This window comes from Musca domestica, unplaced genomic scaffold (assembly GCF_030504385.1).
Source record: "Musca domestica strain aabys unplaced genomic scaffold, Musca_domestica.polishedcontigs.V.1.1 2, whole genome shotgun sequence".
NCBI lineage: Eukaryota > Metazoa > Arthropoda > Insecta > Diptera > Muscidae > Musca > Musca domestica.
This window is the reverse complement of record NW_026712249.1, coordinates 22,204,306-22,227,668: the sequence shown is the minus strand read 5'-3', so window position 1 is coordinate 22,227,668 and position 23,363 is coordinate 22,204,306. Positions and strand designations below refer to the sequence as shown.

The 23,363-nt window shown below is 33.5% G+C and overlaps 1 protein-coding gene across 9 annotated transcripts in view; it reads left to right on the top strand.

The window, feature by feature from the left end:
- LOC101888568 (double-stranded RNA-specific editase Adar) overlaps positions 1 to 23,363 on the top strand; it is a 288,710-nt gene that overhangs the window by 21,447 nt on the left and 243,900 nt on the right. For 2 of the 9 annotated variants that reach the window (XM_059121961.1, XM_059121959.1), the window contains exons 1-2: positions 7,121 to 7,240; positions 7,476 to 7,649. The exons of the other annotated variants lie outside the window; for them this stretch is intronic. In XM_059121961.1, the coding sequence (XP_058977944.1) occupies positions 7,509 to 7,649 (141 nt within the window). In that variant the 5' untranslated portion in view covers positions 7,121 to 7,240; positions 7,476 to 7,508. Of the gene's footprint in view, positions 1 to 7,120; positions 7,241 to 7,475; positions 7,650 to 23,363 lie in introns of those variants that run through there. 9 annotated transcript variants of the gene reach the window in all.

The following is a 23,363-nucleotide window of genomic DNA, read 5'->3' as shown; positions in this document are numbered from 1 at the left end:
ACTTCATGGCATCGCCGGCATCCTTTGCAGGCAAAAAGAACAGCCAACGTGGAACACATAAAAAGGGTAACATATGGTTGTCCATGGAATATATTCATTTCTATGTTCTGCTACCAGCAACTGCAACCCCCTAATGTAACCTCCCCTAAACTCCATCTAATATCATGCACACACACGCACACATGTGTGTGTGTATGCACACATGCAGTGACAGGAAATTGTGAAACAATTCCAAACTTTATATTGCCGTAATGCTAGGCTACGCTGGGCTGGTCGGCTAGCTGCTTGACTGACTGCCTGTGCCTGCACTATTTATTTAACTAAGAAGTCCAAAATGGCATCGGGGAGAACATAAAATTAAATGGCAACATTTTCTACAAATGTGGTGGAAGCGGGGAGAGCAAGAGAGAGAGTAGAACTCAACAAAGGTTAACACATTTAACTTAAAATAAATATCCTAACAAATGTTTTCACAGAAAGTTTTTCTTTTTTTCCACAGAAAAATATACGTTTTCAAACAAAACATAACTTTTCTATTAGGAACAAAAATCAGAACGGGAACAAACTTTCTTTATTTTTCAAACAAGTAGTTTTCAAATTGAACTGGATTCAGTTTGGCATTAAAAAAGAAACAACATTTCTATAAAAATCTGGATTTTATTTTTAATTTTTCTTTAAAAATTATTTAAAACATATAAAGATTGAATATTCGGTGAAAATTGAAAAATTTTTTCATTGAACTAATTTTCTATGGAAATTGCACCAATTTTCTATGGAAATTAGACCAATTTTCTATGGAAATAGCACCAATTTTCTATGAAAATTGTACCTATTTTCTATGGAAATTGCACCAATTTTCTATGGAAATTGCACCAATTTTCTATGGAAATTGCACCAATTTTCTATGGAAATTAGACCAATTTTCTATGGAAATAGCACCAATTTTCTATGAAAATTGTACCAATTTTCTATTAAAATTGTACCAATTTTCTATGAAAATTGTACCAATTTTCTATGAAAATTGTACCAATTTTCTATGAAAATTGTACCAATTTTCTATGAAAATTGTACCAATTTTCTATGAAAATTGTACCAATTTTCTATGAAAATTGTACCAATTTTCTATGAAAATTGTACCAATTTTCTATGAAAATTGTACCAATTTTCTATGAAAATTGTACCAATTTTCTATGAAAATTTTCTATGAAAATTGTACCAATTTTCTATGAAAATTGTACCTATTTTCTTTGAAAAATTTGCCATTTTTTTTTTGAAAATTTTGCAAATTTTCTTTGAAAATTTTACCAATTTTCATTGAAAATTGTACCAAATTCTATGGAAATTGCACCAATTTTCTTTGAAAATTGCACCAATTTTCTATGAAAAATGAGCCTATTTTCTATGAAAATTGTACCACCAATTTTCTATGAAAATTGCACCAATTTTCTATGAAAATTGCACCAATTTTCTATGAAAATTGCACCAATTTTCTATGAAAATTGCACCAATTTTCTATGAAAATTGCACCAATTTTCTATGAAAATTGCACCAATTTTCTATGAAAATTGCACCAATTTTCTATGAAAATTGCACCAATTTTCTATGAAAATTGTATCAATTTTCTATGAAAATTGTATAAATTTTCTATGAAAATTGTATCAATTTTCTATGAAAATTGTATCAATTTTCTATGAAAATTGTATCAATTTTCTATGAAAATTGTATCAATTTTCTATGAAAATTGTATCAATTTGCTATGAAAATTGTATCAATCTGCTATGAAAATTGTATCAATTTGCTATGAAAATTGTATCAATTTTCTATGGAAATTGTATCAATTTTCTATGAAAATTGTATCAATTTTCTATGAAAATTGTATCAATTTTCTATGAAAATTGTATCAATTTTCTATGAAAATTGTATCAATTTTCTATGAAAATTGTACCAATTTTCTATGAAAATTGTACCAATTTTCTATGAAAATTGTATCAATTTTCTATGAAAATTGTATCAATTTTCTATGAAAATTGTATCAATTTTCTATGAAAATTGTATCAATTTTCTATGAAAATTGTATCAATTTTCTATGGAAATTGCATCAATTTTCTATAAAAATTGCATCAATTTTCTATAAAAATTGCACCAATTTTCTATAAAAATTTTACCAATTTTCTATAAAAATTTTACCAATTTTCTATGAAAATTTTACCAATTTTGTAACAATTTTCTATGAAAATTTTACCAATTTTCTGTGAAGATTGTAACAATTTTCTATGAAAATTTTACCAATTTTCTGTGAAAACTGTAACAATTTTCTATAAAAATTGTGCCAATTTGCTTTGAAAATTTACTAATTTTCTATGAAAATTGTACCAAATTTCTATGAATATTGTACCAATTTTCTATGAAAATTGTACTTATTTTCTATTAAAAATTTCGTGAAAATTTAAAAATTTTCTATAAAAATTTAACAATTTTCAAAGGAAATTGAAACATTTTCTATGAAATTATTTAAATTTTTCTCAATTGAAATATTGTTTTCTCCCTTAGTGTTACCTTGCTTCTGCAAAAGTGTTATCCTCCAAGGATTTTGCACACTTTTGTTAATTTTACGTCATGCTACTTTTCCGCAAGTTTCATAAAGACCATGGAGCAGGTTCCATTCCATACGTTTGTCCTACCAAACATAAGTTGCTCATCATGAGTCAATATTTCACAATTCCCCTACTTCATTAGAATGCATTTTCGTCTTCTATCTATCTGTGTCCATCCGTAGTTCTTGAAGATTAATGCAACTACACGGCCGGCATGCACCACATTGCCGGCTACTTCAACCCATTGAAGCCGTTTTGCTCGATCACACATTTACATTATCTCGAAACACATTTCGAACATTTGTGCACGTTTCGTTCAACTAAAATATAGACCAAAAGTGCTAATCTTTCAAACCAAAATTGCACACACACGCTCTTCCTTTTGTTTATCATCTCGTTCACTCTGTCTTATTCTCAATTTCACATTTTAGAGGTAGATTTCAAATTACACATTGAGTAATATAAATAATATACATATATGACAACAATATATCACACAGTGCAACAAATACGTCACCATTGTTACAAGGGATGGGCAAACTAAGGGGCTTATGGAACCTGAAGTTTAATTGGTATATAATATTTTAACAAAGAAGAAATTGAAATTAAAAATTATATTATACGGCCAAAACGTGTCTCATCGAAACAAAAAAAAAAAACGGTTTTGGATCCAAGGGTTTTTGGGCGAACTTTTTCCATGCGATGGGACCACATCGCTCATTCGAGTTCCTACCCTCCGCCAACTCATACGTCCTTTTCCTGGGACACTCTTTGGTTTTTCGAACGTGTTATGTTCAAGACAGCTCTCAGTGGCTCCCATTCAAAAACTCTCTGAGAGCATTATGAGGAAGATATATATTTTTCTCTCTTTCTCGATTTTGCGAATAATTTAAAACCTGACTCAACGATCAGTGACAATGTGAGAGAGTGATCTCGGAACTAAGGGTTTAGTTCCTCAAAGACCAACTGGACCCCAAAACGTTAGCCTTTAAATATTTTTTTTTTCGAATTTTAGGGGTTTGAAGAATATTATAATTGAATATATAATTGATTTAAAAACAAGAGTTTTTAGGAACATTAGTTTGAAGACCAACTGAACCACAAAGTTGGGTTTTTTTTTTTTTAAATATTTTTTTCTTTTTAAGTAACAGTTTTTATTAACAGGTCGCCTATATAGACCACCAGGTCTTCTTCTATACAAGCGCTTGGCCTTTAGTTTTTTTTCACAGGGACACCCTGGCCTTGTCTGTTCAGGTTCACTTTAATTCAATTCGTCTATATAGACGACCTTGTATGCAGCTAGTTTATATAGACTCCCAAGCCTTCCAACTCCTCTACGAAAACCCTCCGACCCTCAATTCTTCGACATAAAATCCTCTTGCCTCCAGTTTTTCTCTTAAGAGACAACCTGCCCCTCATCTCGTCTGTCTCTATAGAGACAACCTGCCCCTCATCTCGTCTTCGGCCTTCAGCTCGTCTATAGAGACTCCCTGGCCTTCAGCTCGTCTATAGAGACTCCCTGGCCTTCAGCTCGTCTATAGAGACTCCCTGGCCTTCAGCTCGTCTATAGAGACTCCCTGGCCTTCAGCTCGTCTATAGAGACTCCCTGGCCTTCAGCTCGTCTATAGAGACTCCCTGGCCTTCAGCTCGACTATAGAGACTCCCTGGCCTTCAGCTCGTCTATAACGACTCCCAGGCCTTCAGCTCGTCTATAACGACTCCCAGGCCTTCAGCTCGTCTATAACGACTCCCTGGCCTTCAGCTCGTCTATGACGACTCCCTGGTCTTCAGCTCGTCTATGACGACTCCCTGGCCTTCAGCTCGTCTATGACGACTCCCTGGCCTTCAGCTCGTTTATAACAACTCCCTGGCCTTCAGCTCGTCTATAGAGACTCCCTGGCCTTCAGCTCGTCTATAGAGACTCCCTGGCCTTCAGCTTGTCTATAGAGACTCCCTGGCCTTCAGCTCGTCTATAACGACTCCCTGGCCTTTAGCTCGTCTATAACGACTCCCTGGCCTTTAGCTCGTCTATAACGACTCCCTGGCCTTTAGCTCGTCTATAACGACTCCCTGGTCTTCAGCTCGTTTATAACGACTCCCTGGCCTTCAGCTCGTCTATAACGACTCCCTGGCCTTCAGCTCGTCTATAACGACTCCCTGGCCTTTAGCTCGTCTATAGAGACTCCCTGACCTTTAGCTCGTCTATAGAGACTCCCTGGCCTTCAGCTCGTCTATAGAGACTCCCTGGCCTTCAGCTCGTCTATAGAGACCCCCTGGCCTTCAGCTCGTCTATAGAGACTCCCTGGCCTTCAGCTCGTCTATAGAGACTCCCTGGCCTTCAGCTCGTCTATAGAGACTCCCTGGCCTTCAGCTCGTCTATAGAGACTCCCTGGCCTTTAGCTCGTCTATAGAGACTCCCTGGCCTTCAGCTCGTCTATAGAGACTCCCTGGCCTTCAGCTCGTCTATAGAGACTCCCTGGCCTTCAGCTCGTCTATAGAGACTCCCTGGCCTTCAGCTCGTCTATAGAGACTCCCTGGCCTTCAGCTCGTCTATAGAGACTCCCTGGCCTTCAGCTCGTCTATAGAGACTCCCTGGCCTTCAGCTCGTCTATAGAGACTCCCTGGCCTTCAGCTCGTCTATAGAGACTCCCTGGCCTTCAGCTCGTCTATAACGACTCCCTGGCCTTCAACTCGTCTATAACGGCTCCCTAGCCTGCAGCATATCGGGATGTGTGAAATTTAAAAGAGGAGCGGATGCTTATTTCGCAGTTTATGGGAGTTGTAATATTTTAAAATTTAATTATATTAAGCTTCTTGGTTATTTAAAATTTTGACCTCTCTGTGGGGGACGTATAAGAAGGAGTGGTCCGATATATCCCATCTTTACACCAAATCTTGTGTTAGTTTATATATTTGAATGCGTAAAATTTAAAAGGAATCGGAAGCTTATTTCACAGTTTACGAGTCAAAATGGTTATTTAAAATTTTAAATTGGGGGAGATACAAGAAGGAGTGGACCGATATATCCCATCTTTACATCAGATCTTGTGTTGGATGAAATATTGAAATGTGCGAAATTTGAAAAGAATCAGATAAGTATTCATCGTTTTATGGGCGTATTAGTTCTTCCAAAATGTTAACCCCTTTGTGCGGGAGCTACCAAACGGAGTCAGCCGATATATCCCATTTTCACACCAGATCTTGTGTTGGTAGAAATATTAAGGTTTCCGAAATTTGAAGAGAATCTGAAGCTTTCTATGAAAGTTTTAATTATTATTAAAATTTCGATCCTTTTGTGGGGGATGTGTTCGATGGTGTGGTCCGATATTGTTTAATTTCGCACCTGACCTGAAATATTAGGTACAAAATTTGATGATCCTTTCTTGTCGATAAGGTAAATTAATTTCTCTGAAATTTTAGATCTTACCAGAAGAAGTTAACCGACATTGTCAATCTCCGAATTCGATCAAAGTTTACGATGTACAATGTTTGGACCATTGGATGTTCCCTTTGAGAGTTATCGTGCGCACCGGCCACACCGACGGACGCACACCCTTAGATCCACTCCAAATATCCTGAAACGGATTTGGCCCAAAGAGACCTAGGGTATTAAACCGTTATTTCCAAATGATATATACCCTCTGTGGCCATATGGCTGAGGTTATACCAACTCTGTTTGCCCATCCCTGCTTTGGATTGTCAAACCAATCATCCTATCTGAAAAACACGGGCCGGCAGATGTAGCAAACGTTTGGTTTTTTTGCCAAAGCTTTTAATTCTTTACAATTCTACGATTAATTGGCTAACTCATGGCTCGGCATGCGGTGGTATTTTACTTTTGTTTCTGCTGTCCCATTCTAAGGAGGGGAAGAAGAGGTCGGAAGCAAAGGGAGGGAAAGTGTGGGGAAATGGTAACATCAATATCTCGCCTAGCCTCGATGAGGTACTTTTGGGAGGTATTGTTGCTGGCGCTGATGAAGCTCATCATTGTACCTTCCCAGTACGGCTGCTTGCTGCTGGTGTAATTCAACCAAAAGATGTATTGCACCGAAAATCGGTGTTGCTGTTTCTGTTGCCGTGGCATTCTTAAAATAAGAAAACAATTATTTTTAGTTGTGGTGTTGTTGTTGTTGTTGCTGTTGTCGAGTATTTAGGTTTTTTTTTTCTTTGCTTTCGTTGCTATTGTGACATGTTTTTCTTTTGCCGACGCCGTCGTCAGTACTGCTGCTGGTTGGTGTGGTGTTTTCATGTTTTTTTGCGCTCATTTTTTATTTTGCCAACAACAGGGGTTTTGTTGTTGTTGTTTTCATTGCTGTTGTTATTTTTTTTTTTGTATTCGCCCTGCTTGCTTGCTGTGTCAAAAGTCCCCAAAGCACAACAATTTCTTCAATTCAAATCGAACGAACACCTTTTTTGTTGTTGTTGCAAAATTTGCATTTGCCTGCTGCTGCGCTTGTCTTGAAAACGCTCAGTGTTGGTCGCTCGAACGACACAATAATTGGCATTTTCGGTGCAGTCGAGGTTTGTTTATCCCTAATTAGCCGTTGATTAAAGTTGTGTGCGGCGGTTGCAGTAGCAAATATCGCTCCGTGTTTTTTTTTTTCGTTCTACGCTTATCGCTCGCGGTGTGTGATTTTCAATTCGAAGTGATTTTAATTTGTGTGAAAATATATATATATTGTTTTTTTTTTTTTTTTTTCAAATATTTATTTGAAACAAAAATGAGAAAATATAAATAATTTGCAAATTTACAAAAGCTGTCATCAAATCAAATTTGTTGACGATATTCTCTTTGCCCCCTTGTGTGTGTGTCTGTGTTTTATTCTCTCCCCCTCTCTCGCCAACAATCTCCAAATATCTGTCTATCTATCTATCTTTCAGAGTAATTTTCATTGTTTCAATATTAAAAACAAAATGAAAAGTGTTTGTATTAGACCAAATAACAATAATAATCCTAATAATGGCCACGAAAATTCATCACCACCTCCCTCGGCGTCTTCGTCGGCGCCGCCATCACCGCCACCACCGCAGCCGCCATCGTCTTCCTCGTCTTCGGTGAGTAGAACATGATGAGTAAAATGAATGAATGTTGCGTCTCAAGAAGACGAGACATGTCAATCAGCAGCCACAGCTTGTGATTTAGCTTTTCCATAATTGGCGGTTTGCAAAACTTCTCAAAAGAGAACAAAAAAATGAAACACCCAGATTGGTCTCAGCTTGTTTCCTCCTTTTACTTCTGCACCCATTCATAATTTAATTAGAAATTTGGCCACCACCCCACCCCCTCGTCATTGGAATCCCCACCGTAATGCGGCGAATAAAAAATGTCTCACTCTCAGTAATTTGCCTTAAACTGCCAAAAATGTTTTTTTTTTTTTGATTGCGGTCACATTATCTCTCTTTTTTGGATGCGGACAATTTTTTTTTATTTAATTAAAATTTAATAAAAAAAAAAACAACAGCAACATAAACATCAATTCAATTATGTTTTTTAAAAAATTTGGGAGGGTAATGTTTTTTTTTTTTTTTTTTGGGGCTTAGTTTTGCCGACGGCAAATTTTTGGTTAAGAAAAATGATTTCGAATCAATAAAAAAATTCAATAGAAATTTTAACGATTTTTTTAAATTGGGAAGATAACATTTTCTGGGGATTTTTTTTTTAATTTTATTTTATTATTTATTTATTAGTTTTTTTTAACATATTGAGCTCCAATATCCCTAAGAAATTTTCTAGCAATTGGGAGGGAGGGCTAAAATTCCCTAGGAAATTTCCTAATATTACCATAAGACATTTCCCTTGAAAACGAAATGGGATTTGGGTGCTACATTTCCAAAGGCAATTTTATTGCCAGCAGAAAGTCAATATCCCGCAAAATTTTGCTGGCATTGGAGGCTAAATTTTTATAATGGGGAGCTTAACTTTCCGACGGGAAGTCCAATTTTCACAAAAATTTACTGCTAACCTGGATTTCAAATTCCTCAGACAGATTTCCCTAGGAAGCAGCCAATTGGAAGCCGGGTATTTCCAGTCAATTGGGAGCTAAATTTTCGTAGGAAATTTTGAGCCATTTGGGAGTGACCAGTTGAAAGCTCACTTTTCGTATTTTTTTTTGTTATTTGGTAGCTAAATTTCCATTGACAATTTCCTTCATGTGAGAGCTATATTTCTTAAAAGCAGTTATAAAATATCGGTCGGTTTTGCCAACAGATGTATACCCCCAGCCAATTCATACTGTTCTACCTCTATGGGATAGGTTCCGAGGCCCAATATTGATCATTTTGTTTCTCTTTATATGAGATACGGGATAATTTTTCGAAAATGTTGAAATGTACGTGAGGTATCAGATATAGTGGACCGAAGTTTTCCCTTTCATCTAATCCTGTTAAAAAATATGGAATTGTGCAAAATTGAAAGAAAATCGAACAACTTATTTTTTTAACAATTTTAATGTGAAATTTTAAATCAAAATTTTACACTTTTGTGGAAAAGGTACCAGAATGAGTGGGCAGATCAACTCCATACTCGAATCAGATCTCTATTTGAGAGAAATATTTAGATATACCAAGTTTGAAATCGCAGACTTGTTTCACAAGTTTTGAAAAATTGAAAAAATATTGAAAATTTCGTACACATTTTTGTGGGGGAGGTGCCAGAAGGAGTTGGCCGATGTACCCCTCCTTCGCGCCAGATCTTGTGTTAGTAGAAATATTGTAATGTGTGATGTAAAGAAAGGATTGAAAGCTTATTACTTATTTTATGAGCCTTTTTAACTTTAACCCCTTAGTGAGGGAATTACTGGAAATTGTGGACCGTGGATATGTATCGTCTTCGCACCAGATCTTGTGTTAGTAAAAATGATAAATTGTGTGAGGTTTATAAAGATTCGGATCCTTATTTCGCATTTTATGAGCGTTTTGGTTATTCAAAAATGTGAACTCTTCGTGCGGTAGGTAAAAAACTGTGTGGACCGATATACAGGGTGAGATAAAAAAAACTGCAACAAAGACAAACGCCATAATTTTTACATTTTTTTTCGGAAATAGCATCAAATTTTAGAATAATTTTAGATTTGTTCAAATTGGTCACCTTTGGCACGAAATATGGCATTCAAACGGACAATGAAGGCATCACACGCTGTCCGAATGTTGCTCTGCGGTATTTTGGCCCATTCCCGGCGAAGCGCTTGTTTGAGGTGATCGACAGTTTGGTAATTTTTAGTTCCAACCTTGCTTTCCAAAATACTCCACACACAATAGCCCAACGGATTGGTATTCGGACGGGTGGCGCATGCTAAGTCCTGTTGGAAATTCCAAGGTCTGCGGCCAAAATCTGTGCGTGCCCAAGGCTTTAATACACCTTCCAGAATATTTTCGCTATATCATTCGGCATTTATTCTGATGCCACGGTCAATTAATACGAGCTGAGAGCGACCATCGGCTGTTATGGCGGCCCACACCATCACCATGGCCGGCGCTTGAGTTCTGGTGGTCAGCCGAAGGTGAACATTTTCAGCTGACCTCTTTGGCAAGTAAACACGATCATTTTGTTTGTTTACAAACTGCTGGACAACGAATGTTTTCTCGTCGGAGCGGAGAAAACCAAATTCGGCTGTTCACCACTTTCGGTCAAGCGTAATTTTTATGTCAGTCTTAGGTCAGCTATGAATTGATCAATATTGGCTAACTGTTTCGGAAAAAAATGCTGCCAATCCTGACTTTACGTTTCCTCCTTTAAAAAAAAAAAAATAATTTTCAATAAAAATTTTACCCCAATCGGAAGCTTGAGATCTTTACTATTACAACCTTAATAGCAGCTAAATTTCATGGAAATTAAAAATTCTATTTAATATTATTTATTTTCTATATTTTCCCCAAATACTTCCTACCCCAATTTCCCTTTCTTCGAAATTCTCACTCTACTTGCAATTGTCCAATTCACAGAAGAATAACCCACTTAACAACGACCTCTCCACCAAATCATCCTCCTCCCCTATTTTTCGAAATATTGATTGCCTTAACGAGATAATTCCTTTTCTGTTCGTCGTTTTGTTCGCTGTTGTTTCTTTATTCTCTTCTTAAACATTTTATTATGGTAGAGGACAACGACGACGACTACGACGACGTGGATGTAATGAAATGCCAAGCGAATGAACCGACGAACGATTAACGTGACAGAAACGTAAATGTGTGACATTGATTACAACAAAAGCGTTGTATTTAGTGTTTAAATGCAATCGAATCGGATTGATGCGAACAAAAAATGATTCATTCAATTGCATGCTGCTTCATGTTCGTTCTACCTTGTTTATGCTTGTCTCATTTTTTACCATGTGATGACATATATATTTTCTGTGTTGTTGCATTCTTCTATTGTTGAGCGGGGCAGAACAAAAGATGCCGCCGCCTCTTATTGCGTAGATTCGTTTACCATATTAGCATGCAGACAATGTAATTATTTCTGTTTCAAAAGATAATTGATTAATTTGTCTATTATATCTGAAATTGTAACTTTTCAGGGGGAAAGATTGCTGATAAAGCGATTTTCTATGGAAAAATTGTTCAATAACAACAGAAAAGTTGTTCCATAACAACATTGTATACAGAAAAGTTGTTCGATAACAACATTTTCTATAGGATAGTTGTTCGATAAAAACATTGTATACAGAAAAGTTGTTCGATAACAACATTTTCAATAGAAAACTTGTTCGATAACAAGATTTTCTATAGAAAACTTGTTCGATAACAAGATTTTCTATAGAAAACTTGTTCGATAACAAGATTTTCTATAGAAAAGTTGTTCGATAACAAGTATTTCTATAGAAAAGTTGTTCGATAACAATGTTTTCTATAGGAAAGTTGTTCGATAACAATGTTTTCTATAGGAAAGTTGTTCGATAACAAGATTTTTCTATAGAAAAGTTGTTCGATAACAAGATTTTCTATAGAAAAGTTGTTCGATAACAAGATTTTCTATAGAAAAGTTGTTCGATAACAAGATTTTCTATAGAAAACTTGTTCGATAACAAGATTTTCTATAGAAAAGTTGTTCGATAACAATATTTTCCACAGAAAAGTTTTTCGATAACAACATTTTCTATAGAAAAGTTGTTCGATAACAAGTATTTCTATAGAAAAGTTGTTCGATAACAATGTTTTCTATAGGAAAGTTGTTCGATAACAAGATTTTTCTATAGAAAAGTTGTTCGATAACAAGATTTTCTATAGAAAAGTTGTTCGATAACAAGATTTTCTATAGAAAAGTTGTTCGATAACAAGATTTTCTATAGAAAACTTGTTCGATAACAAGATTTTCTATAGAAAACTTGTTCGATAACAAGATTTTCTATAGAAAACTTGTTCGATAACAAGATTTTCTATAGAAAAGTTGTTCGATAACAAGATTTTTTATAGAAAAGTAGTTCGATAACAACATTTTCTATAGAAAAGTTGTTCGATAACAACATTTTCTATAGAAAAGTTGTTCGATAACAACATTTACTATAGAAAAGTTGTTCGACAACAAGTTTCTCTATAGAAAAGTTGTTCGATAACAAGTTTCTCTATAGAAAAGTTGTTCGATAACAAGATTTTCTATAGAAAAGTTGTTCGATAATAACATTTGCTATAGAATAGTTGTTCGATAATAACATTTTCTATAGAATAGTTGTTCGATAACAACATTTTCTATAGAAAACTTGGTCGATAACAAGATGTTCCATATAAAACTTGGTCGATAACAAGATATTCCATAGAAAACTTGTTCGATAACAACATTTTCCATAGAAAACTTGTTCGATAACAACATTTTCAGATTTCATATGAAGAAATTTCTCATCACATTCGAAAAGTCTTTCCTTCTATTGTTTCACAGATTTTACATCTCCTTAGGCAAACATAATATAACGGTTAACAACTCTTCAATTTCCATTCATTTAAGCAGGACAACTTATCCTTTTCATATAACTTCCTAATCCTTTATGTAGAGATGGCCACAATGGCTCTGTCTCTTTTTATTATTAAAGGTAAAAGGAAAATTATTATTTTCCTCATTGCAATTTATCATTCAGAGTTGAATGTTCTCTGTGCCTCTCTCTTTCTCTTTCTGTCCCTCCCTCTCTTTCTCTAGATCTCTATTATGATTTCGTCCTTTATGGATTTTGGAATAGATGAATGAATAGCTTGATGATGGTCCTTCCTGAAGAACATCTTCATTTAGGATACGGCCGACTAGAGACGGGATTTTTTTTTGCATTTGTAAAGTCATTAAAAGTCGGTATGCGAATCCTATTCAGCAAAATGAAGATTGCTGTTATTGTTGTTGGTGTCCTTTCATTCATATCCTTATCCTTATGTTGGCATTTTTGTTTATGTGTCTAAGGAAGAAGGCAAAAAACACTAAAAACTTTTGTAGCAATGCACTGCAGTGCGGTTCTTCTTCGTCTTAATATGAGTGGTTCCTTGAGGTAGTAGTGTTCCATACATTGACTGGATGGCTGGCTGGCTGTTTGGCTTTTTTGTCCTTTGACTTGTAATCGTTGCCATTGTTGTTGCTGTTATTCTTAACAATTGTGACCACATACGAGTTCTGCTGTCGTTTGTCTTTCTATTCTCCTCTTTTGTGTTTCTTGGGCTCTTTTCCTTTCTCTGAATAGGCTTTGGAACGAAGCACCAGACCCAGCAACGTTAGCCAACGAAGCATGTTATGTTACTGCATTTGTTGGCATTCTGCCTAAATCGATAGATATGTCGTTTTGTTTCCTTGCTGTTACGTTGGGCGCCATACACACATGCTGCCCGATGTAATAGGTTAGATTTTAAGATACCTAGTTTTTTGGAGAGGAAGTCTAAAGAACTGACTTTAATGCTGGTTTCCGGAAGTTGGGCTATTTATATTTTGTACAAATTTAATAAATTGTTCCATTTCCTTTCAAAACAAATGTTATCGGGGGAAAGCTGGCTACCTAGATGGATGACAGCAAATCAATTTCCCATCAAAAATATGTTCTAAAAATGTATAGGTATAACATATGTTGTCGAACTACATTTTTGTGGGAAAAGTTGTTATTTTTCTGTTTCCCAAAGGAAAATTATTATCGTCAAAGTAATTTTGTCATGGATATATATTTTTCATAGAGGACATTTATAGCAAATTTTGATATCGACCAAAGTGGGAAAATTTGTTTGCTGTTATCAAAGGATTTTTCTATAGAAAATAGGAATTCATATAGAAAATGTTGTTATCGAACAACTTTTCTATAGAAAATGTTGTTATCGAACAACTTTTCAATAGAAAATGTTGTTATCGAACAACTTTTCTATGGAAAATGTTGTTATCGAAGAACTTTTCTATAGAAAATGTTGCTATCGAAGAACTTTTCTATAGAAAATGTTGCTATCGAACAACTTTTCTATAGAAAATGTTGTTATCGAACAACTTTTCTATAGATAATGTTGTTATCGAACAACTTTTCTATAGAAAATGTTGTTATCGAACAACTTTTCTATAGAAAATGTTGTTATCGAACAACTTTTCTATAGAAAATTTTGTTATCGAACAACTTTGCTATAGAAAATGTTGTTATCGAACAACTTTGCTATAGAAAATGTTGTTATCGAACAACTTTGCTATAGAAAATGTTGCTATCGAACAACTTTTCTATAGAAAATGTTGCAATCGAACAACTTTTCTATAGAAAATGTTGTTATCGAACAACTTTTCTATAGATAATGTTGTTATCGAACAACTTTTCTATAGAAAATGTTGTTATCGAACAACTTTGCTATAGAAAATGTTGTTATCGAACAACTTTTCTATAGAAAATGTTGTTATCGAACAACTTTTCTATAGAAAATGTTGCTATCGAACAACTTTTCTATAGAAAATGTTGCTATCGAACAACTTTTCTATAGAAAATGTTGTTATCGAACAACTTTTCTATAGATAATGTTGTTATCGAACAACTTTTCTATAGAAAATGTTGTTATCGAACAACTTTTCTATAGAAAATGTTGTTATCGAACAACTTTTCTATAGAAAATTTTGTTATCGAACAACTTTTCTATAGAAAATGACTATAGCCCATCATGTTCAACTTTACAATTTCTATAATACAATTTGTCGTCTCCTCCTCCCCCCGGTTTCTCCTCCATTTCTACTATTTTTATTTTGATCGTTTTATCTGTGAATTGTCCACGACTCGACAATATTTAATTGAATTTACACTTCTTCCATTTGCCATGGCAAGCGAAACCTTCTGTGACAATTGTAAAGCCAGCCATGACAACAATCACAATGACATTTTCACAGCCATTCACAATTCACACCTCATCCGACGATATGTACCCTGCTCTGTCCACATAATGTCAAGAATCGTGTGAGGAATGTACGTGGGGAAAAAACGTGAGGAAGTATTGATTGAGTGCGTATGGCAAGCAAACAAGTTGAGGTATAGTATGGTCATGGTAAAGGCGAGGGGAAGAGAGCCTTTTATTAATCTCGCTCTCTCTTGACAAAAATATTCTGTCATATATGAATATCTCCGATGTGGTTGTTGTTGTTGCTGCTGGTAGTCTTGTTGTCCCCAGTGAGTGGACACAATACAAACATTATTGACAACCATCCATCCCCCATCTACTCAATTAAATGATTGCGTTAATGCGTTCGGCAGCCAGCCAACCAGCCGACCCAATCATCCGCACTGACGTTGCGGTTTTGCCACTTCTTAATACGTACGTACACATGTCGTGTGAGCGCTTTGCTTGCATATTTTATTTGTAATTATTTAAATTCTTTTTTTCTCCTTTTTGCAGAATATTGTTTTTATTGTTGAGTGTAAATGTAATTACCCGGGGGAGAAGGGAAATGTATTCTCATCGGTTTGAGTATGAGAAAAAATCAGAAAAAAAATGTAAAGTTTATGGTTTAAGGTATTCAAGTGCTGTATCCGGACTAGGGGATTTAAAATTATATTTTATAGTTTCGATACTTTTTTGTTTTTGAAAAATGTCGCTTGAAATTTTTCGAAAATATTTACAATAAATATCAGCAAATCTAAAATAGACCGAAATGAGATATTTATACAAATCTCTCCTAACAAATTTGTTACGAACGTGACAAATTCAGAATAAATGCCACCACTAACAATAACAACAAACAAAAACACCAATAGAATTTTTTTTCACAAAATTCAAACTCTAAACGCCAGTGTCACAAAATATTATGGCCTTGGTAATAAATTTGTTAACAAACAAATAAGCAGCCTAAGGCCAACAGCAACAGAGGTGTTAAAATTTCAACAAAACACCAACCACGTTTTCAAACAAAAAGTTCTAAGCAAAAGTCCTTTGGACAAACAAAAAATAACACCATTGTCCTTGTCCAATGCAGAGACATTTAACGTAGCAACAATTTCAGAAAAAATACAAAATAGCATTGACCAAGACCAAAACTAAAAAAAAAAAATAGCCAAAAGTCTACCGAAAAACTCAAAGCCATTTTTGTGCCAACAATAGCATGAAATTAAGTATTTTGTTGGTGTCGCCTCGAGGGTAGCAAACTAAAACTAGTAAAAACATATATATAAACATCATAGCACAGTGACATTTGAGATATTGATTTTTTCGAACAAAATTTAGTGCAGATGGCTTCAAACCCTCAAATACCTTGTGTCTGGCCTTTAACCCAAATCATAGATAGAAAAATTGATTGATTGATAAATTTTCTATAGAAAAGTTGGACGATGACAACATTTTCGATAGAAACGTTGTTCGATAACAACATTCACTATAGAAAAGTTGGTCGATAACAACATTTTCTATCGAAAAGTGGTTCGATAACAACATTTTCTATAGAAAAGTTGTTCGATAACAACATTTTCTATAGAAAAGTTGTACGATAACAACATTTTCTATAGAAAAGTTGTACGATAACAACATTTTCTATAGAAAAATTTTTCGATAACAAAATTTTCTATAGAAGAGTTGTTTGATAACAACATTTCCTATAGAAAAGTTGTTCGATACCATAATTTTCTATAGAAAAGTGGTTTGATAACAACATTTTCTATAGAAAATTTGTCCGATAACAACATTTTCTATAGAAAAGTTGTCCGATAACAACATTTTCTATAGAAAAGTTGTCCGATAACAACATTTTCTATAGAAAAGTTGTCCGATAACAACATTTTCTGTAGAAAAGTTGTCCGATAACAAAATTTTCTATAGAAGAGTTGTTTGATAACAACATTTCCTATAGAAAAGTTGTTAGATAACATAATTTTCTATAGAAAAGTTGTTTGATAACAACATTTTCTATAGAAAAGTTGTCCGATAACAACATTTTCTATAGAAAAGTGGTCCGATAACAACATTTTCTATAGAAAAGTTGTCCGATAACAACATTTTCTATAGAAAAGTTGTCCGATAACAACATTTTCTATAGAAAAGTTGTCCGATAACAACATTTTCTATAGAAAAGTTGTCCGATAACAACATTTTCTATAGAAAAAATTTTCGATAACAAAATTTTCTATAGAAGAGTTGTTTGATAACAACATTTCCTATAGAAAAGTTGTTCGATACCATAATTTTCTATAGAAAAGTGGTTTGATAACAACATTTTCTATAGAAAATTTGTCCGATAACAACATTTTCTATAGAAAAGTTGTCCGATAACAACATTTTCTATAGAAAAGTTGTCCGATAACAACATTTTCTATAGAAAAGTTGTCCGATAACAACATTTTCTGTAGAAAAGTTGTCCGATAACAAAATTTTCTATAGAAGAGTTGTTTGATAACAACATTTCCTATAGAAAAGTTGTTAGATAACATAATTTTCTATAGAAAAGTTGTTTGATAACAACATTTTCTATAGAAAAGTTGTCCGATAACAACATTTTCTATAGAAAAGTGGTCCGATAACAACATTTTCTATAGAAAAGTTGTCCGATAACAACATTTTCTATAGAAAAGTTGTCCGATAGCAACATTTTCTATAGAAAAGTTGTCCGATAACAACATTTTCTATAGAAAAGTTGTCCGATAACAACATTTTCTATAGAAAAGTTGTCCGATAACAACATTTTCTATAGAAAACTTGTCCGATAACAACATTTTCTATAGAAAACTTGTCCGATAACAACATTTTCTATAGAAAAGTTGTCCGATAACAACATTTTCTATCGAAAAGTTGTTCGATAACAACATTTTCTATCGAAAAGTTGTTCGATAACAACATTTTCTATAGAAAAGTTGTTCGATAACAACATTTTCTGTAGAAAAGCTGTTCGATAACAACATTTTCTGTAGAAAAGTTGTTCGATAACAACATTTTCTGTAGAAAAGATTTTCGTTTACAACATTTTCTATACCTAACACTTTCCATAGAAAAGTTGTTCGGTAAAAACATTTTCTATAGAAAAGTTGTTCGATAATAAAATTTGCTATAAAAAAATTGGTCGACAACTGGATTTTCTCTAGAAAAGTTGTTTGATGATAACATTTTCTGTATAAAAGTTGTTCGATAACACGATTTTCTATTGTAAACTTGTTCGTTATCCATTTTGTCTAAAAATAAGAACATTTTCTATAACAAAAATATTTTGATAACAAAATTTCTCTACAAAAGTTGTTCGATAACAAAATTTTGTAATATAGAAAAGGTTGTCATCGAACGTTTTTTTAGAATTGATTGTTATTGACCAGCTGTTCTCTAAAAAACATTATTGTGCACCTAAAATGTGGACATATTCCTCCAGTCCAAATAGCCTCTCCCATATATTAATCACGATCTCCCATACGCTTCTTGTCATCGCTGATTAAAATCTCATGTTTTTTACCCAGATAACCTTTTAGAACCCCACTGGGTGTGATATCCTTTAATCTACATTTTTGCACATAAACACGTCCATACCATTTGCTCCACAAATACATGCCTACACACACTCTCTCTTACACGGTTTCTGGTTCATCCTTTTTCCTTTCTGTCTTTCTGTCTTTTTCTACAATCTCTTTGACTCACTTTTCATTAGTCTATTTTGTGTTGCTGTTGTTGTATTTGATGCGTCCACAAAGTTCAAGGTTTATGTACAAATTAAAAGTAGGGGAAAAAACATGGACGTTGTTGTTGTTGTTTATCCTTTAGTTCTGCCGTTTTTCTCGCTATAATCTGCAGCGAGTGTATATGTTTCTGTGTGTGTGTGTGCGTTGAGTGAACATTTTGATGTAACACCCCTTGCATAAGTGCCAGTGTTTGTGTGTGATAATGGCAAATTTTCCATATCAAGAGAATGCTAATGAAGAGATAGTTTGCACATCGCTGCGGTACACTTGAGCCAGGTACAATCAAGAGGGGAAAGGAGCTTTTTAAAAATTTCTAGGACAAACAAATTTAGGACATTTTGTTCATTATTCATAAATTGGCATTATTCATTCATTGCTCATATGGATGGGGTTTAACGACCATGAGCTACAAAATAATATATGTAGGGGGATTAATTTTTATCAAATTATTAAGGATGTTATGACGCTTAAAATTTGTAATGGCTGTATGAATTAGGGAACCTTTCTAGGAGTGGCATAATAAAATGGAACTCAATGTAATATTTCTCTAACTGTATAGAACAATTTTATGTAAATGATTTATCGAAAAAATCAAAAACCTTTTGCGGTAGTTATTAAGAAAATGTCATCGAACTGCGTTTCTAAAGGAAATGGTGTTATCCAACAAGTTATCGAAGAAATTTTCTACTGAAAAGTTGTTATCGAACTTATCTTTATTTGCATCGAACAACCTTCCTGTAGAAATTGTTGTTATCGACAAATTTTTCTATAACAAATGTTGTTATCGACAAACTTTTCTATAACAAATGTTGTTATCGAATAACTTTTCTATAGAAAATATTGTAATCGACAAACTTTTCTAGAGAAAATGTTATTATCGAACAACTTTTCTGGAGAAAATGTTATTATCGAATAACTTTTATATAGAAATTGTTGTTATCGAACAATTTTTATATAGAAAATGTTGTTATCGAACAACTTTTCTATAGAAAATGTTGTTATCGAACAACTTTTCTATAGAAAATGTCGTTATCGAACAACTTTTCTAGAGAAAATGTTATTATCGAATAACTTTTATACAGAAATTGTTGTTATCGAACAATTTTTCTATAGAAAATGTTGTTATCGAACAACTTTTCTATTGAAAATGTTGTTATCGAACACCTTTTCTATAGAAAATATTGTTATCGAACAACTTTTCTATAGAAAATGTCGTTATCGAACCATTTTTCTATAGAAAATGTTGTTATCGAACAACTTTCCATTGAAAATGTTATTATCGAACAACTTTCCAATCAAAAATGTCGTTATCGAACAACTTTTCTAGAGAAAATGTTATTATCGAATAACTTTTATGTAGAAATTGTTGTTATCGAACAATTTTTCTATAGAAAATGTTGTTATCGAACAACTTTTCTATTGAAAATGTTGTTATCGAACAACTTTTCTATAGAAAATTATGTTACCGAAAAACTTTTCTACAGAAAATGATGTTACCGAACAACTTTTCTATAGAAAATGTTTGTATCAAACAACTTTTCTATAGAAAATCTTTTTATCGAACAACTTTTCCATAGAAATTGTTGTTATCGAACAACTTTTCCATAGAAAATGTTGTTATCGAACAACTTTTCCATAGAAAATGTTGTTATCGAACAACTTTTCCATAGAAAATGTTGTTATCGAACAACTTTTCTATAGAAAAAGTTGTTTCTATAGAAAATGTAGTTATCGACCACGTTTTCTATAGAAAATGTTGTTATCGACCACGTTTTCTATAGAAAATGTTGTTATCGACCATTTCTTGTTATCGAACAACTTTTCTATAGAAAATGTTGTTATCGACCACATTTTCTATAGAAAATGTTGTTATCGAACAACTTTTCTATAGAAAAAGTTGTTATCGACCACATTTTCTATAGAAAAAGTTGTTATCGAACATTTTTTCTATAGAAAATGTTGTTATCGAACAACTTTTCTATAGAAAACGTTGTTATCGAACAACTTTTCTATAGAAAACGTTGTTATCGAACAACTTTTCTATAGAAAATGTTGTTATCGAACAACTTATCTATAGAAAATGTTGTTATCGAATAACTTTTCTATAGAAAATGTTGTTATCGAATAACCTTTCTATAGAAAATGTTGTTATCGAACAACTTTTCTATAGAAAACGTTGTTATCGAACAACTTTTCTATAGAAAACGTTATCGAACAACTTTTCTATAGAAAATGTTATCGAACAACTTTTCTATAGAAAATGTTGTTTACAAACAACTTTTCTATAGAAAATGTTGTTATCGAATTACTTTAGAAAAATAGAAAATGTTGTTATCGAACAACTTTTCTATAGAAAATGTTGTTATCGAACAACTTTTCTATAGAAAATGTTGTTATCGAACAACTTTTCTATAGAAAATGTTGTTATCGAACAAGTTTTCCATAGAAAATGTTGTTATCGAACAACTTTTTGATAGAAAATGTTGTTATCGAACAACTTTTCTATAGAAAATTATGTTACCGAACAAGTTTTCTATAGAAAATATTGTTATCGAACAACTTTTGTTATTGTCAAAAAAAATTATTATAAACCAATTGATATAAAATGCTTTGCGGATGCTTGCATCTGCCAACAATTAACTTCCCACAACAAAATATTTACATGTTATTTTTCTTCCTCCTCCATCCATTTATTGTTTATATTATTTATCACTTATTTTTTCATTATTCTCCAATCATAATAATTTTCCATTATGAGCAAAGACAGAAGAGAAGAAAGATAATGAATAGAAAGAGTTGGTAATTTAAAGAACTTTTCATGCGTCTGAATTAGTAATAATGTCCTATTATGAGATATGACTAAGGAAGATGGTGGCTAGTACACTCGAGAAAAAAAATAATAAATTTTGATCATTTATATTACGGTAATAAATAGTTGTATATTTATAGAATATAAACTTCTGTAATGCCGAACTTGAATATAAATAGATTTTAATTAGAGAGAAAATGAGAGCTAAATAAAAATAATTTGCATGGATTACCAAGATTTTTTTTGACAATTTTTCGTATTAAAAAAAAGGTGCAGAATTTTCTTCAAAATTAAATAAATAATAATACATTTAAATAAGTCCCATTGGCCATATAATAGCTTCCACTTGGGGACATAAAATAAATTGTAGAAATTCTGTGTGTTTCCAATTGAAGGAGGATCCGGCTGAATTGTCTTCGGTTTACACTCTTATCACCCATCGTCATATAAATTTCGTGGAGACTGGGATATATATTTCTATGATTTTTTATTTGATTATTATTTGAAATCTTGCATTCCAACTCAGTTTTTTTCTCCGAGTGTATCGTCCTAACCTATTTTCTCAACTGGAAAAAATCTTACATATTTATAATTCACTACGAATGAAGTAATAAAAACAATAAATCCTTTAAAAAGCAACAACACAAATTCCTTACAGTCATCATTATAATCATTTCGTTGGGCTCGTAGGGAGGTGGAAAAAAACGAAATAAAATTGTTTCATAACATCGCCATGTCAGTGTGAGGACCATTGAAATTGTCGTGTAGGAGGGCGAAAGGAACAAAGCCATGTAAATGTGTGGGGCATCTATGAATTACCAACATGTTGTGGGTTGTGCTGTTTTTGTTTTTCTGCTGGACGACCATATATATATATGTGTGTGTGAGTGTGTGTGGGCGAAGACCATTCTTGCTGTTTTATGACATCCTGACATTATGTTTCATACATTTTTTTTTTATGTTCTCCATAATATTGTTGCTCCTTGAATGAGCTTAGCTGATGCTAAGCAGCTGGCTGTGTTCTGGTCGGCTTGGTTATGACATAACCCTTTAGAATTGTAATACAGTTTTGAATGCAAGCAGGCAGGCAGGCCAGGCAGGTAGCAGCACCACCTTGGAGAAGAAGTGGGTGGTTCTGCAAAATGTTCCAAATGACATACATGTATGTAAACAACAAAAATCTACGATGACAAAACAGCAGCACCAGCAATAACGCTAAGCAAACAAACAACAACACCACTACCACCACCATCTGCAGTAGCCATGACAACATCATCTCTAAACCAAGCCATCCATACTTCCGTTTCCTCATTTCAGTTCAGTTCTCATTCACACATGAATATGACTTTTTGTTTGTTGGGTATTCTTCTCTTAAGGATGAATGGGGGGTTTCCCTAATGTTTTCTCCCGCATAGTTGACTTTCTCCCAATCACACCCCCCCACTGGCACGCGAATTTTTCGTGCCAACTTGGCAACCGGCGAGAGAGATAATCACAATAAACATATAAAGAAGACTGAGAACAAAAATTATGTTTCATTTTCAGATATGTTATGCCGGGGATGGAAAATTGAAATTTTTTTTTTAAATTTTTTTTTCAAGTGCTAAGAGAGTCAGCAAGAGTTTAAAACAAGTATTTTTAAGGGATATATGTTTCAGAGCCACAATCGTAGATTTAAAAGAATATTTTTTTAAGGACCTGAAAGTGGACCAACTTGGGTTTGTAAGAATATTTTTTCAAGGATCAGAAGGATTTCTAAAAAAAATATTTTCAAGGGCAGAAACAAGGATTTCAAGGGATATATGTATCAGGATCGTAGATTTAAAAGAATATATTTTTCAAGGACCAGAAAGTGGACAAACGTGGTTTTCTAAGAATATTTTTTTAAGGACCAAAAGG